Source organism: Neopsephotus bourkii, unplaced genomic scaffold (genome assembly GCF_033783945.1).
Source record: "Neopsephotus bourkii isolate Nb327-2 ecotype Australia unplaced genomic scaffold, CSIRO-AGI_Nbou_v1 NB_53, whole genome shotgun sequence".
Classification (NCBI taxonomy): Eukaryota; Metazoa; Chordata; class Aves; order Psittaciformes; family Psittacidae; genus Neopsephotus; species Neopsephotus bourkii.
Window position 1 is genome coordinate 14764445 of NW_026900570.1, and position 18403 is coordinate 14782847.

At 37.2% G+C, this 18403-nt stretch overlaps 1 protein-coding gene across 2 annotated transcripts in view; it reads right to left on the reverse strand.

Moving 5' to 3' along the window:
- PLXDC2 (plexin domain containing 2) overlaps positions 1-18403 on the reverse strand; it is a 264806-nt gene that overhangs the window by 58030 nt on the left and 188373 nt on the right. For both annotated transcript variants that reach the window (XM_061352104.1, XM_061352114.1), the window contains one exon: positions 8771-8870. In XM_061352104.1, coding sequence (XP_061208088.1) covers positions 8771-8870 — 100 coding nt within the window. The remainder of the gene's footprint in view (positions 1-8770; positions 8871-18403) is intronic.

Here is an 18403-nt window from a genome sequence, read left to right on the forward strand (position 1 = left end):
CTCAGCCTGTACCTTTGTAAATTGAAAGTGCAGTTTATACCGTCACTCTGACACACTAATGGTGATGATTTTCTGGTGCACCTGATTCAAATTTATGGCCTTTTTGAAGGTCTGCTAAATTAATTGAAATCAATGCTGAATACAATCACTGACCCTGTGGAATCATTCCAGAGAGGAATAAATGGTTATATACAAAGGATTAACAGGTTATTCTGGTTGACGGCTGGTCTGAGTCTACATGCAACAGAAGATAAGGAATTATAGACAGCCACAGGGTGTCTTCTGTGTTGCCAGCCCTGGAGGGATTAAGGCACACCTTGTTGTTTGGTATAAAGGCTATGTTTCTGTAGCTAGAAGTGGGCTTACTAGGCTCCCCAACTGTTAAGCAATCACATAGCACAAAATCCAAAGTTTTTTGCAATCTCTTGTTAGGAGGGATATTGTAGGCAACTCTCAGACAGAAAATGAAACCTCAACTAAAATAAATCAAGCCATAAATACTAATTCTTAAGGGAAGAGAGAAAGTGCACTGATGTGTCCTGTGGCTAAGGTGCCTCTTGGATGAGGGGAACAAGGCATTCTAAGAGGGATGGCTAACCTCTAAAAGCACAGCTGTGGCAATCCCCCTTACACAAAACAGAAAACAACCATTAACCTATTTTTGTCAGTTGAGGGGATGGGGAGGTAGAAGTAAGGCTGTGCTGGGTGGTGTAGCTCTCTCCTGCAACAGCCAAGGGTGCTGTGGGGGAATCAGCTTCTCTGGTTTCACTGCATAAGCCTTCAGGCACAGGTAGGCAGTGTCTGGCTTTCAAACAATAATGCTTCCATTGAGCTCCAATTCAGCACCTTTGCCAATCAGTTCCTCTTGCCATTTATTTGAAACTCTTTGCTATGGTTCTACCCTTCATGATACCAGATATCTCTTTTCACATAAAGTATACCTTCAATCAAGCTAGTTTTATATTTTACCTACAAAGTCATTCTATTTAAAAGACAGACATGGTGATGTGCCAAAGGTTTACCCCAGTCAATGCCTTAGCCATGTCCTTCAAACCCACTCTCCTTCAAGGCAAAGCTAATCTTCTGCTGGTGTGGGGAAAAACTTTTGCCAGCAGTGAAAGGTTTAGGCTCCCAGAATGGTAAATCTCATAAAAGCACCTGCCAAATCAGAGTGTTCAGAAAATGTGTTTGAAATGAACTCCTGCCAATGCTGAAGGCTGTAATTTGTTTCCACAGAAATCTTTATCCTCTGTCAAAAAACAAACAAACAAACAAACAAAAAAAAAAAACCCAAAAAACCAACCAAACAAAAAAAAAGCAAATGAATACATAAATTAAATGGTGGGTGCTGATACTTCAAGTGAACTCCATTTCATCTCAGCAGTAGTGGTACAGACAGTTAATGCTATAACCCTGTTTACTCTGAACCTTTCCTAACAGAGTACTCACAGAGCTTACAAGAAATAAAGTACTTCGGGCTTTCCAAATGTCCAGTAAGAATCAGTGACTCAGGTCACAGGCACTTTTACCCAGTGCATGAAATCTCTAAAATACAATGACTTTTAGAGAATTAAGCTTGTTATTAAAGAAAATAAAATAAAATTCTAATCTCAAAGATTTCAGCATGACTGTTGACCCCATTAAATCCCTGGTAGACTCAGGTTTGATCTTTTCTTTTTCAGGAAGAAGAATGTGCCAACCACAGGTTGTGAGTTTTATGCACAAGTCTATCTACTGTAAGAAACCTAAGCAGAGGTATTTGCATAGTCACCTTCTAACAGCTTTGTATGTACTTGCAGGCAGGTGGTTGGAAACACAGGTGTTCAAATTTATCTGCCTGGCCAGGCTGTAAAAACATGCAAGTGTAGATTCTGTTGAAAGTCTGATTTGAAACACACCATGCTTAGCTCCTCAAAATGCACTTTTTCCTCCCTATTTAGAATTCTGAGCCTGTATCCACTTAACAAAACAGGCTAGAAAAGTTAAACTCAACAGGATAAACAGAAAAATGAATACTCTCACCTGACATGTTCTGCTTCAACCTCTCCACACACTCCTTCTCCAACCCAAGATATGCACTGCTTTTAACTCAGGTGGAACTTGTTCTTCTTTGTCCTGTGATGTCTTTTTAGCACTCTTACAAAGAAGCTCCGAGTGCAGAATCATAAAGAGCTTATGAGCCCATGTACTTCATAATGCACTTTAACTTGCCAAGAACTAGTGAAATCATTTGACTTAGTAAGAGACAAAAATTTAAACATCATGTGCAGGTATTTTGCTGAAAGGAGGCATTATATCAGGTTTAAGGGAACCAGGGAAGGTTCTTCCAGGGAAAAAAGGAAAGTACTTTTGAATGCATATATTCATTTGAGGTACCATTCCTGGTTCTGAATTTCAGAAAATATGTACATATTCTTCTCCTAGTCATGAAAATATTTTACTTTTTCTGTAGGTCTGAGTATCTCAAACATTTTTTAATCAAATTATATAATTTATAAGTATTTTATTTTCAGTAACATATTCTTTTCATTTATTTTTTTTTTACATAGTCCAACTTGGTAGGTAGGTAGTTTCTGTGTCATGTTCAGGTGTTATCTTTGAATACAGGGCCAAAGGTACAGTACCATTAGAAAATGCTGAAGAAAACACCAGCTACTTAAGTACATTGCCCAATGACCTAGAGAGATAATGTGGTGGGTCAGAAGGCCAACTGAAAGAATCCTTTCAAGAGATTAAGCAGTGGATAGCCAAATAACAGATATGCATGATTCTGGTGTGACAAAATATTTCTATAGAGTTTTACTGTTGTAGTTTTAAACTAAATAATGGCATATAAATATTCTATGAAACAGAACTGTCAGAGTTAAGTGAATATACAATAGGGAGAGTGCTCTGGAGATGCAGCAGTGCCAGAAGAGCGCCAGTGACTTCCTAACAAACCTGAAGAGTCAGTAGCTAGTAATAAGGCATTCTAAGTATGTGCTCAAGAGATGCACAATCTCTCTTGTACTTTTCTACTGTATAATCACTTTTCGTCATATAGCATTCCTCAGCTAAAACCTGCAACCCAGTGAAATTCGAAAATATTGGAGAAGTCTGTCTGATTTTTTAGGCTATATGTTCACACAAATAAAAGTCCTTGCAGTGAAAGATTTCTAGGGAATTGAGATCAGCCATATATACAGCAAAAATTGCTAAACAAAGCCATATGTATTCATACAGATGCACTTTCATTTTTAAGTTTCCTTTTTTAGACAAAACACAAATGTTAAGAGGGTGCATTTGATTATGCAGAAGTCAATTTGATGCAAACAACTTATGAAACATACCCAGTTCAAACTGCAAGCAATTTGTGAAAAACATAAGGGATACAGAAGGGTGGCATACAGCTGATTTACTACACAGCCACTGGCTTTGTTTGATAAGGACTTTGTTTAGCACCACTGCCTGAATAAAACCTTCACGCAAATAAATATTCTCTTAGCCTGGTGTGTCTGATTATCATCACCACAAAAGGTAAAGGAATCAGAATGTCAATCTTTGTAACAGCTTAGTATAAATTTAGCAATATTAACTAATTAATTCTTGAGGCACTGACACTGTGATCAAACATGTTTGTAATCAAACCTCCACCACAATTGTTCTTTGTCATCGACTATTACACATGTATGAATCTAGATCAAAATTAAATTTCCCTAAATGTATTAATTTTATAATTATCTTAAAAGTTGCTAAAAAAATCCTTTAAAACCTGCAAGCTGCACCTCAAAGACATATGTATGAATACGCAAACCAGTGAAGCAAGGCTCTGAAAATAACTATTTTATGAAAAATGTAGAAAAAACTGTACTGTTCCGTGCCAACACTGTGCCTAACACACATCATTTACTTTGAAACTCTCCATGTCCTTTCAGATTTTCCCCAATTCCTGATGCCAGCTGAGCTGCTCTCAGTACCGAATCTAGGTGTGAAAAATAATGCTTTATCGCCTTAGGCCACATGCATCAAACTGCCAAATTCTGAGATTGGCTGATGGCCAGTTTGGCCAAACTGAAAATATTTTAAACTTTGATCACCTTGTGCCAGTCCCTGAAATGCTTTTATGTCGCCAAAGACTAGCAGCATATGCATCTCTTTCCTTCACTGCTCTTGAATCAGACGTTTAGTGCCAAGGAACTGAGCTGCTAGGCTAAAAAACCCTGTTGGGCCAGCAAACATGCAGGGCTGCATGAGCTGGCACCCTGCGGAATTAGTTACACCACTAAAAAGCAAGCATAAATATTGTGAATTTAGAGAGATAACTTTGGGGTCCACTTTGCACAGAGGTAAGTGACATTATCAGTAAGGCAACAGCAAATTAGACTTTGCGATTTCCCAGATAGTGCTGCACCTTTATACAATAAATATCACAACAGAAACTGCCAGTCCTCTTTGAACCTTCAGGATGGTAATGCTAGGGTTCTTTTAGGAGCCTCGTTGTAAACAAACAAATGAAATCTTCAGCAAACAAACAATTGTAACATGCAGAGTTGTCAATTATATGCTTGAGTGACACTATGTATTGAGTGGCACTAATTGCACTGAAAGTGGAATATTGCTAACACACAAATTTCATTTGTGTACACAGGGCTGTTGAGTAATTTCAATGTCATTAAATTTTGGGTTGTCAAGGTATGGATTTCCTAAAAGAGCTGTACCTAATACAGTAGAGGCCAAGATCTTGGAGGACTATACCTCGTCACAGAGAAAAAACTTGGCCATTATCTGTAGATGAAAGACTAGTAACTCACTGTGTAGACCCCCTGAATCTGGTACTCTCTCTTTTTCCCAGTGTATTTCATGCTCTTGTGGAAAATAAACCCCAATCTAGGCAAGCTTACCGGTGTGTTTTATCATTGCTAAAACAAAACAGTGGGCTGCAGAAAATACTTTTTCATTTCACAATGAAAAGCTAATTGAAAGACAAAAGAGAAGAGAGCAGTGAAACAAAAGCGAGAAACGTAGTAAACTTAAAGAAAAGGAAAGATGTAGGGGGAAAAAGCTGGTCATGAAATTGAAGATAGATAGTGGGAATCTGTAGGAGGGAGAGCAAAACACAGTGTAGGTGACTGAAAGAAGGACCAAGAACTGAATGACAAGGTGACTGAGAAAAAACAAGAAATAAGAGTAACACGGAAAAAAAATGTGACTGTAATGGGAAAGGGATGACGTTCCTGATGCAGTGGAGATACTGAAAAAAAAGGAGAGGAGACTTGCTGGAGGAATGTGTAAAGCTATCCTCCATCTTTTTCACTAATCGTGTGTTCTCAGACTGGAAGACAGCCATTAAACATCAGCATCTTTGTTATGAAAGAAAAAATAGTTAATGTACAAGTGTTTGGCCTGTCTGTAGAGCAAGAAATCAGGGTGCTCCCTCTAACTTATCAGACAAAGCAGAGGCAGAGGTCCAGAACCTGGCTCACTTCACCTGAATTACCTGGAAGAAGCAGAAACTTTTCCTCTAAATTAATAAATGGACTTAGTTTACCATTTTGCTGCCATATAAACCCCAGAATTTAGTTTTTTTTTCTTGCTAACCTTTGTGCCAAGGAAAAATACTTTCCTTCAAACATTACTATTCATTCCAAAGCACTTCTAGAGAATATACAGGCATACATATTTTTATATATATATATATATATATATAAAATTAGTGGCCAATCTGAATCAATATATAACCACATATAGGCTTGAAAATGGAGACATATAGAAGCAATAGTAGCAGATGATGAAAAAAGAAAACAACTTAGAAAACAGTCAGAAAGCCACCTGTCAAAATTTTCCATCTCTGTGCTCTAACTCTCAAAAGATAAGGTGAAAAATGCAGGTACGTGTATTCTTTTAGGGACAGATAAAAGCAGTATTACTGCAAAGCCTCTATATGTAAGAGTATATTAACAAAAAAAGATATGAAATGCTCAAGTTTTTCCATTTCAAAAAGTTCAGAAAATCCTTTACTTTTGCTCTTGGCTCTTCAAGACTATGCTTTTAAGCCTTCATTAAAATGCATTTTGGAAATGTAATGGCTGATCAAAAAGTATGTTTTTCTCTCCTCGGAATGAAATAGTTTTGCCTAGCCTTAGAACTCACCTTTCAGAAGTACTAAAAAAAGTCACTATTAATGTTTTGGATAGTATGTATGAAAAAAAATCAGATAAATATTTCTAAATCTTCCAAAATTACTTCAGTATTATTATACTGAAATTTTAGAATGCTTAGCATACAGAGTGCACCAAAGAAATGAGCAATTTTGAAAATTCAGAGGATATTTTTGTTTAAGTAAGCTTGTGTTGCACTTAATTACTCCTTCCTTTTCAAATGCAAGACGGACATAAAAACAACTGAAAAACTCAAATGTGAAGCAGTAGAGTTGGGGTTCATTTTTGTTCTATTTGGGTTTATGGGTTTATATATATATTTGTGTATATATATATATATAAGTAGCCATAAGCATAAAGGGAAACTGAGTTCTTTTGATGGAGAAGTCTTTCCTAAAGTGGTAAGGAAGAACTAATGGGTATATTAATTTTACTTCTCTTGGAGCAAACAGCAATTTATATTGTTCCATTGTCTTAAGGAGCTAAAAATAAAGTAAAACAACAATTCCATCATGTCACTTTTTAGTAATTGACTAAAGCCACGGTTTATTTAATGCCTCTAAAAACCAAGAATGTAACAGCATGCATATTTTAAGAGCATCTGACTTCAACTCTCTACAGGCCAACATTATTTACTGGTTCTGTCAGAGTGTTATGTTGCCTGTACTTACTAATATAAACCTGTGTTATTGAAACCACTATTTAGCTTCAGGAAAATCTACTGTGAACTGATGGTTCCCTTGATTAATATTATCTCTAGTGTAAGCTGCAAACTAACAAAAATAATCATAAATTACTATTATACACAGAACCAGCGGTTAAAGAGAAAAAAGCTGTGCACACAGTAATACAGAAATAATGCTATCAAAACAGTTGTTGCAGTCGTACATTTTAGACTTTTTACACTCATTCTGTTCTTCTTATCTGCCACTCCTTAATGTAATTTAAGAAACAGACTAAATTTAACATGAAACAATAGACAGATTTTCTGATAATTGCAGTCACTTCACTTAGCAGAAATTGTCATGTGACAAGGTTTAGCTCTTGTTTTTAAGCCTTGAAAAGATTTACAGAAAAGTAAAACCAGAAGACTACTAAGTAACTGCATATTCATCAAAACCAACATGTAGTGGTAGTAAAACAAGGTGCAGCTCTGAAAAACTGCTACAGAAAAAATAATTTAAACTAAAAAAAGACTCATATATACTGCATGTTTTACATATAAGTAAATTTAAAATACACCCTTTAGTGTCTGATGATGAAGGCCTGATGCCAAAAGCTCTGCATATTAATTGCATCTCTAACAGAATTTCTGTGTGACTATTCTCATACAACATTTGCACAAATTCATCAACATAATTTCCACCTGTATTCATTTTAGGAGCATTTACAAGCTGAAGACTCACAGAGATACTCAGATAACTCATGTACAAACATCACTTAAATTGCTTAAATTAGTTTCCTACATTCATTCCTACATTGTTCCTAAACACTCAAAAGCAATCAATGCAGCCATCGGCACATTCCAGCTATCTATCATCTTTAGAAAGAATTTATCTTCCAGCACCTAATCTCTTAAGTGAAATCTGAGCATGCCAACCTCCTTCACACTACTCTGAGTTCACAGCAAGCAAGAGATGGTACTGAAATTTTCCATCTTCGCAATAACAGGACATATAAGATGTAGGATCTATGCTCCCTCAAATTGCTAAAATGTGATGAGCGGATTTTATGAGCTGAGGGGCAACGGTACGTGCAACTTCAGAACTTCAGTGTCAGCCCCATCTGCAGACTGCCTCCAAGATGGGCTGGATCAGGTCAGTCCTTATGAGCTTTATTTGAGCCACACATCTGTCAGGGTTCACTTTAGAAGAATACGCTTGGACTCAGTCCTTGCAGGCTGGTTCAAGCACAGCTTCTTCCATTTACACCCTGCTATTAGGGGATCATCAAAAATTGAACTTAATAAATTTGCTCCAAATGTGTAAGTAAAACCAGTGGACTTGGAAAGTGAGCAGAATCTCTCATGGCTAAACAGCCTCTGCACATATTATACTAAAACAAAGCCTTAAGGAAGTCACACTTGATTTCCTACCATTCGTTTTCAGTCAAGCCATGCAAAGTATAATTAAAGACCGAGAAAACTGGATGTCACATGTATTACTGTTGTCATGACTATGTAAGCCCAAGATGTTGTTTAATAACTACGTCTTTTTTCTCACTAAAATGATATATGAATTTGAAGTTCAGAATTTAAAGTATCAAGAACTTCCAGCCTGGGTATTTTTCTGTTTTTGGATACAGATGACTTTTTCTAAACAGGTTTCTTCTTCCCTACTATGGATATGGAGACATATTCCAGATAAAGTATCTATGGAATACCAAACTGTGCTGGTTGACAGTTTAATTTTACATTATTTGGCTGGCCATTTAGATTTATTTACTTAATTTATCAGCTCAAAAGAAACAATGATGGAGCCACACTGGGAATTATCAAACAAATAAAATTACACTTGAATTAACAAGCTGAAATTAGCTAAGTGATTTGTTGTGAGGCTAATTATCCCTGATGAAATCAGCTTATACTCATTTCTCAGCCTTTGAACCATTAGCACAACTGCAACTCTACATACTGGGAATTTGCTGAATCCTGTGCACGACCACAAATGCATCTGAGAGTCCCACTTTCACTGGGTGGTTGGTTGAACTTATCTGTGTCACAGCAACAGGAATCTGAAAGACAAAACAGGAAGATATGAATGAAATATAGAAGAATAATATCGCTGCCAGAATGAACATTTAACCAGTGTAAATTAACATCCTAAACAAATACTTTATGCAATACATCATAATATGACTAAGGATTTATTGAAGACTGAAATTATTGGTTTTAATTTTTATTTTACCCCAGTTTCCTTTGCTTGTTATATAACAATATTTACAGCAACACTCAGAGGTGGAACAATAGTTAATGACAAAACAGAAAAGGATAGTAATTTTCAGTAATTTATTTCCCTAGTAGAAGGAAAACTGGAAAGATGTCCTACCATCAGACAAGGAGGAGGAGGCAATACCTCGTCTACTACTGAACACACAAACTGTGAAAATTCAGCTTGTGATAACCATTTTAAAAGCTTATGGCTCAGTCACCTTGCACTGAAAACTGAACAGCTACCTGAAGAGAGCTTTGGTCCAATGATATGCATATTTAATATGTCTTGGAATAGCAAAGAAATCATTGTCATGGAAAATATGGAAAATGCCAGATGCTCACTTGCCAATATCTAGAGAAAGAAATAAAAATACTTAGATAGCCATAGACCAGTTCAGCTTCATGTAACAGAGATTGATGCTGGGCAACGTGATATATGAAAACAAATGTCACGTTTGATTCAATTCTTTGGGCAAGGTTGCAGTTTTGGCCAATATTGGTATAAATGTAATAGCTTTAGAATTTTATAAAGTGTTTGACTTAGTGACATCTGGCATTTATAAAATATTAATATAGTTAACTAGACTGATCACAAACAGCAGCCATCACTAATGAAGCAGCTCAGGCTGACAGTGTGTCTTTACAGTATATCTTGCTCCTCCAGACACCAGACGTAGTAATCAAAAGTTTTCTCAAAGACAGGGAAGGAAACATAAATTTACTGCCTAGCAGTTCTACGGAGGACACTGGCAGAGCAAAAATAACTAATTGCCTGCACCGTTCAGCAAAGTTACACCTCAAAAAATTGTGAAGTAGTAACTCAGAGAGAAAAACGGACCACAAGGTAGAGGTGTGGGGACCATGTTCTAGAAAGCAGTAGCTCTGGAAGGAATCTCAGTATTGCAGTGGATGAACAACTCCAGCTGTCTGAAGGGGCATCACAGCAAAAAACCTCAGTTGCTGTGAAATTTGGTTACAATAACAGTGAAATACAGCTTAGGAGTGGGGTGCCTGTTTCACCTGTACTTGCACATTAGGTCATTACTGAAATGTTAGTGTTTCTTAAAACAATGCTGGAAATTTAAGGAAGCACGATTGAAACAGTCATAAAAATATTTTGAAAACTTTTGCAGTTCTCAATGCCATCAACAGAAGAGCTAAAGAGCTCTACTGGGCTTCTTGAAGGGAAAATGGGAAGCTGACTAGATTACTGTAAACAAGTACTGCCATGGGGAGACATTACTCAGGAGCTAAAGAGTGTTTTCATCTAGCACAGAAAGATACAACCAGAAGCTGGAAGCTGCAGACAAGTACTTTCAAGGCAGAGTAAGACACGTTTCTGTGATTGAGTGCTATTAACCACTGGGATAAACCACCAAAGGAAACTATGATTCTCTACCCATTTCTGCTTTCACAGTTGGATATCTTAGTTTTCAAAGTTGACTTTTATTAATTACTAGGATAAAGAGGGATGACAATGGATCAGTTGTAAGAAACAAAGATACAAGGTGCTAGCTCAGCTAATCTAATAATCTTTAGGCTTCACCTGTGCAAAACTACCAAAATTATACTGTTGGCCAGTACTTTTCACACAGCAGAAAAATGCCAAGGTAAAAAGCTGGCTACACATCCAGTGGATGAGGACTCAGTACTGCATACATATCAACTAACGGCATAACTTCTGATTGAGTTGAGCATCAGTACTTGTTCTCTTTGCTCTCAAAATATCATTTAGCTGTGTTTTTTCCCCAATTACACTGGTAGCTGTCTAGGAAAATTCAAATTTGAGAATATTAGCAGAAAAAGTGAGTTCTGGTGAATTAAATGGTGTCATGAATTCACATATATTTACTTTAGTGACTGGTTTGGCTGATCCATTTAGGGGTTCTTGCATATATGATCTGATTTGGTACTAAAAATGGAATGATGTTAGACCAACATGAAAAACAGAAGTGGCTTGGAAATACTTCTAGCAATACATGAATTTAAATTTGGCTTATATCAGCTGAGCTCTGATACAGTTATTGGAGAATATGACATAAGAAGGCTGAAAGCTATATTTTCAAAGTCTTCAAAATAAAACACTTGCTGAGTTCAGAAATAAGCCTATAAACTTTCTCCCGCATGAAAGTATATATATATATATATATATATATCTATATATAAAAGCGAATTATTCACCATCTCAGAATACTGTAGAGAAAAGCTTATATTAACTGCCAAAGAAATTGTCTTAAAGATTTTGAGGAGGATACTCCAGGGAAACTATTGAAAATCAAGTTAGAAAAAACACTGATGAGAAGGATGCAATAACTATTTCTCTTCCAAGTTAGAGGGGAAACACATCAGATGAAGAAAGGAATCAGAGTTTTATGGGCACAAAATGCAGGCATTATGAGTAGGTGTGTTAACTAACAAAATATGCTGGCAAAATTGGCAGCTCAAGGCCCAAATTGTGCCTGATATATGAAAATAATCATACTCCTTTTATGTGTAAGTGCAAACCAGAAGAAGCTGGAAGCAGGTCTCCTTGAATATGCCACCTTCAATTTAAGTCTAGTGTCATATCATGTTTTTTCTGAATTTGTGAAAAACTGAACAATTTGCGTCTTTACCTCACAAATTCTGATAGCAGAAAGCTAATTTTTCTCTCTCTCTCTTTTATTTATTTATTTTTTTTCCCCAGGAAGAAACAATGGGTTCTTGCACTACAAATGCTACAAATGTTTGCTTGGTTTTTGTTTTGTTTTGTGGTTTTTTTTGTTTCTGTTTTGTTTAGGTTTTTTTGGTTTATTTGTTTAAATATAAGTTTATATTCACTACAACTTGGTTCAGAGCTTGAAAGTCACTTTCAGTTTCACTCTTTTTATTATAAAACTATGAATGACTCAGTGGTGCTAAATTAGGATGCAGTAGCCAAGTAGAACAGAAAATTCAAACAAAAACTTCAGGAGTGCCTGCAGGTGTCTGTGCTCTTGTGCTGAGCATTCTCGAAAGAATTTGTGGAATCATTTTCTAAAACAAAAAGGAAAGATGTAGTAGAGTCCAGTTCAACAGAAGAAACAGCCAAACTTTGGCTGTGTGCTGCAAACAGGGTGTAAGGTGAAGGAAATATAAATTATTACAGCCAGCTCTTCAGCTGAGGTGCAGTCTGTGTCAAAAAATTACTCAGAGAGAAATACAGTCAAAGTAGATGCGAATTCCTGACCCAGGAAAACTCCTTCATATTCTTGAAAAACTACAGTGTCATTAAACCTGTATTTACAAAAGCATATGTTTGAATTTAAAGTGTGGAAAATGGAATAATTTTACAGAACTGAATACTTCACTCAGTGATGAGTGTACTGAGTGCCATTTTATAGGTGAAATTCTTTGAATGAGATGTCAAGATAAAATGGGCTTTTACCATATGAAGGCCTATTAGGAAATATGCCCTTTTGACAGAAGGCTTGTAAATGATAAAAAACTTTATCAAAAATTACAGTGAAACATGGGTAGCAAGCAGACAGCTGGTGTTCTGAATCACTCACCTGAATGTCAAGATGTGTCATAACAGGCTGACATGTTAAATAGTTAAACAGTATAGCTACGAATGTGGAAGTGGTTGCTAATGGGTGACAGGGTTTACATGGCATTACATTGAGAGGATGGATTTTAACTAGAATCATTCCAAAGTCTGTGTTAGCTCTAACACAGACAACATGAACTCTTGTGTTTTACAAGTCACCAGCTTATGAATAAACTTCCCAAATGCAAACTTGTAATGGGGCTATGGACATTCATATTTTGGATTACGTATTTCAACAATAGGAAGAAACATATTTAGAACTCATGTTGAATGCTATTCACAGAATCATAGAATAGTTAGGGTTGGAAAGGAACTTAAGATCATCTCGTTCCAACACCCCTGCCATGAACAGGGACACCTCACACTAAACAATCTCACCCAAGGCTCTGTCCAACCTGGTCTTGAACACCGCCAGGGATGGAGCATTCACAACCTCCCTGGGCAACCCATTCCAGTGCCTCACCACCCTCACAGTAAAGCACTTCCCCTTTATATCCAAACTTCCCCTATTTAAGTTTTATTTTGTTACCCCTTGTCCTATCACTACAGTCCCTAATGAAGAGTCCCTCCCAAATATCCTTACAGGCCCCTTTCAGATACTGGAAGGCTGCTATGAAGTCTCCAAGCAGCCTTCTCTTCTCCAGGCTGAACAGCCCCAACTTTCTCAGCCTGTCTTCATATGGAAGGTGCTCCAGTCCCCTGATCATTCTCATGGGCCTCCTCTGGACTTGTTCCAACAGATCCATGTCCTTTTTATGTTGAGGACACCAAAACTGTACACAATACTCCAAGTGAGGTCTCACAAGAGCAGAGTAGAGGGGAAGGATCACCTCCTTCGACATGCTGCTGGTCACGCTCCTTTAGATGCAGCCCAGGATACGGTTGGCTTTCTGGGCTGTGAGCACACACTGAAGCCGGCTCATGTTCATTTTCTCATCAGCCAACAGCCCCAAGTCCTTCTCCCCAAGACTGCTCTAAATCTCTTCTCTCCCCAACCTGTAGCTGTTCCTGGGATTGCCCTGACCCAGGTGTAGGACCTTGCACTTGGCATGGTTAAACTTCATGAGGTTGGCACAAGGGTGTCGAGGTCCCTCTGGATGGCATTCCTTCCCTTCAGCTTATCAACGGAACCACACAGCTTGGTGTCATCTGCAAACTTGCTGAGGGCGCACTCAATCCCACAGTTAATGTCACCAGCAAAGATGTTGAACAACACAGGTCCCAACACAGATCCCTGAGGGACACCATTCATTACTGGTGTCCAGCTGGTCATTGAGCCATTGACCACAGGTCTTTGCATGTGGCCATCCAGCCAGTTCTTTATCCACCAAGTGGTCCATTCATCAAATTGATGTCTCTCCAATTTAGAGACAAGGATGTTGTGTGGTCAGTGCCAAATGCTTTGCACAAGTCCAGGTAGTTGACATCAACTGCTCTACCCCTGTCCATCAGTTCCATAGGCCCATCATAGAAGGCCACTGAATTGGTCAGGCAGGATTTTCCCCTTAGTGAAGCCATTGCTGGCTGTCACCAAGCACCTTGATGTCTTTCTTGTGCCTTAGCATGCCTTCCAGGAGAACCTTCTACAAGATTTTGGCAGGCACAGAGGTGAGACTGACTGGTCTGTAATTCCCTGGGTCATCCGTTTTCCCCTTCTTGAAAATGGGGGTTATATTTCCCTTTTTCCAGTCGTCAGGAACCTCAGCTGACTTCCGTGGTTTTCCAAATATGATGGACATCATTTGGATCAGTAATCAAGACAGTATTTCCCACAAGAGTTCCCAAATTTTATTCTTTTTAACTTTCAGGACATGTAATAATCTTACTTTTCAAAAACAATAAAATAATGGCCTCTGACCCTATTCTGAATGAGATGGGAAGCAGGGTGCAATTACTGCCCTATGTCAAAACTGAGTCAAAGAGTCAGAGTATGCTGCAAAATAATAATGAGGAGCACAATAGCAGTTATTAGGCTTTTCATTTCCAGTTTCCTAAATAGTCATTAAATACTTTATGGGCCAAAATGCCAGAAACTTAATCAGAAATTTTAAGCTAAAGAAACTGATCACCTGATAACATCAAAGATCCTGTTTCCATGCTAATTATATTTTTTATAATAATAACAAAGGCAAAGAAATGGCATGCATGCATAATGCAGGCAGAATAACCATGAAGATCGTGCTTTTGGGTTTGTTTTTTGTTTGTTTCTTTTTGTGGTTTTCAGGACACAATCAAAAGGTTTGGAGTCTTGTTATTGAAAAAAAAATATTTTCCATTATGCATAGCAGGACCATCAATTTTATTTAAGTGCTGGCACTTAATCAGTTCCATTCAATTCTGCCTCCTTTCGCAGTAGAAAGAAATTCTACCGCAAGTCTCTCAGAATTATTTTCCAGCTTCACATATTGGGCAATTTGAAGAAGCATTTCAACTTTAATAATAGTTCCTGGATGGCTACATAACTAGAGATTCATTACTATTTAAATGAACAAAGAAAGCCTTCAAGCCAATGAAATTAAGAAAAATACCCTAAACCATTAACATAGCCTTTGGTACCTTTGCCTTGTATTAATCATTAATTTGTCCTGTATTAATCATGGACAGAAATAGAAACCAAATGTTACACTAAGGAACATTAGCTATAAGCACTAATGAGAAAAGACTATATGGAAAAGTTATTTTGTTCAATAAGAAGTAAAGCTCTTGAGAATTGAGCTTCTGTGAAATTTAGAATTTAAGAACTTAGTATTCCCTAATTATACATAAAAAAAAGTATGAATTTGCAGAAAATTTTCTTTATTACAATGTTCTGCTGGCTAGTTTGCACTGTAATGTATTTCATACGTAGTAGAGGTGCACCAGTAAAATTTTCCTGCCATCTGATGTCTTCTGACATACTCAGCGTTTGCCAGAACAGTAACAGCTGATGTCAGCAAAGTGACAGTTAAAATGGAAGGTGTATGTACTGTAAACAAAGTAAATTAGTATATAAATAAATTATTGTCTTACTATAGGACCTTGTATTTCAAATTGGTTTTACATTTTAAAAACTTGACTGTACAGATCCTTCTCCTACTCATTAACTCTTCTGAAAGATATTCTGGTGTCTCCGCATTTTCACTATCCTAGTGGCTCATCTTCTTTTCTAAATGTTTAATTTTTGAGAATCTATTCTGGATTTTGGATAAGAATTGTGCATTTCAGACTGCTTCCTACTGGATAAACAACAGAAAGCAGAAGATTGGGCAGAACAGCTCCTTTGACACACAGCAAACCTCAGCCAAAATCCTGCAACAGTGGTCAACACCAGGTTTATGAGGTAGCAAACCTGATGTGGGAGCAGAAAGGATACAAAAAAGGGAATTCAAATGATTTGAATAAATAAGAAATAAAGGCAAAATTTACCTGAAGTGTTTAAGACATTAAAGTCCCTATTTGTACCTCCCTTAAATGTATAATCACAGTTATTTTTAATCTAGATTTTTCAAGACAAAAGCCTTGTGTCACCAGTACAGAGTCCCTGTGGGATGCTTTATAAAGTTACTGCCAACCTGTCTGCTGTATTTCTGTTTCAGCTTGGAGAATTTTAGTGCCAGTGCAATGAAGACCTCCTAGCAGATTTCCCATACACACATCACTGTCATTTTTGATGAACTGTGATGCTAAAATGAAATGACACCATAAAAGTGGAGGGAATCTTCTCAAGCAACTTTTACTCATGCAAGTGAGCATTCACACAAGTAATCTTACTGGCGTTAACAGGGCTCCTGACTCACTAGCAAAGGAAATGATCCCATAAGGAAAGACTCCCTCTGAAAGCAATTGATTCAGTACTGGAAAGTAAATAAATTTCTAGCTACACTTACAAGCACTAGAGTCAAGTTTAATTTTACAAGTGCCTTAGTTATTCTTTTCAGACAACTTCTGTCTGAGCAGTGACTGGAAATTTTATTCAATGTTCCTCATTTAGGTGAAAACCTGAGTTGGTTTTAATGAAGTGAAAGCTGTAAATAAGGTGTGCAGTCTTCTGGAAATCTCAGTCTCCAAATCCAAGTAACCCCCAGTGGAATACACTAGCTGCAATATTCTATGATTTTACAAAAATCTTTTGTCAAAAAATACACAGTTCACCAGTATGTTACTATTACCACTTTTAAAAGTTTCTTTCCTTGATTATGTGCAATAGTTCTAAAGTGATGTGTGGTAATGCCATTCATGGCAAGAATAACTCATGACAGGGGATTTCAACGATTCAGCAGTGGAAAATGTGCAAATTATCTCATTTGTAAATTCCAATTCTTTCTGCCTCAGGATTAAAGAAATGACATTAATAACTCCTTTCCACAAAAGAACTGTGGATTTTGGAGAAAGCTTTCAATAGCGGAGTGAGAGCAAGCAGCCTACACCACTGTAGCACAGAAATTGTTTATCCACAGGTTAAATGACATACATGCATGCAATTCCCGTTTCCTCCAAGTCTATTTCCTTGTGTCTTCCTAAATGAATAAAGTTTTGCACTGTCTGGCACTCTGCATCATCATTTACGTCTAATGAACTCAAAATGCTACCAATTTACAGCAACAGCTTCTATCACCCATATTAGATTCGTTTTGCAGAGCTGGACAGTAACAGTGCAGAGCATCTCGTAAGCAAGAATATTAGTTTCCTAAAAATGTCACAATTTTAATTTCAGAATGCATATGTAGTTCTTGTCAAATTTATCTTAAAATTACAAATTGAAGCATTGCCCCTCCCCACTTCTCTGGATCTTGAAGGCAGGAAATTTTCTGCAGTCTTTAAAAAGATTTTTTTTTTTTTTCTTTAAAAAGGTCTGGAGTCAAAATGCAAATAAACTGCATTTTTATAGATGAAGACTACTAACCTGTACATAACATTCAGAAACAGAGCCTAAGCAGACCTTTCATCAGCCTGCCTTTTATAAGATAAAGAAAAGCCAGGTACATGGGCATACCAGAAGCCTATTTTTTTCTACAAAACTAATCCACCAAGAGTATCCTGCAGCAATCCTGTTTGCAGTGTGCAAAGACGTCCGTCTTTGGTGAAGAGCTGAGTGCTGGAAGAATAACCTAGATTCTCACTAGCTTTCTAATGAAGGGGAGAATAGTACTATCATTTCTGCTTCATTCAGGGGCAAGGCTTCAACACAGAGATGAAAAATGAGCTTCAAGGCTCACAACTAGTACATAGTATATAGACAGAAAAGAGCCCAGAATTCTCCAATTATGGACAATCAGGTCGTAATCACTGATTACATTTTTAATGCAAGGAGGGCAACAGAGAGACATCTTGAAAAGAAAGTCACCCTTTGCATGCCAAACTACAATTAAAATAAACAAAAAAAGAAAGAAATTTTTCATTTTGAGAATGCAGAAAAGCCCTACTGAGACAACAGCATACTGATGACATGAAGGCAAGTGGCCTCAATCTAACCAGTGTTACCACCAAACAGGTAAAAAACCTCACAGAGCTAGAGACACAACCCAGTCATTTCTTATTTGAAGTATACAAACTTCTGAAATATGTCAGTTGCCACGAAGTGACAGCTGCAGGAAAAAGGTGACCTTTTAATACTAACCATTGATTCTAGAGTATTTTCAAGCAGGCACAAATTAGGTGAACTAAGAGCAAATTAAACCCTACCTTTCCAAACCCAAAAGAAATTTACCAAGCAATCAAGAGTTTACTAAATACTTAACACTAAAAACCACCCCAAAAGGCCAGTTGAAATCCAGGAGTAGCACATTT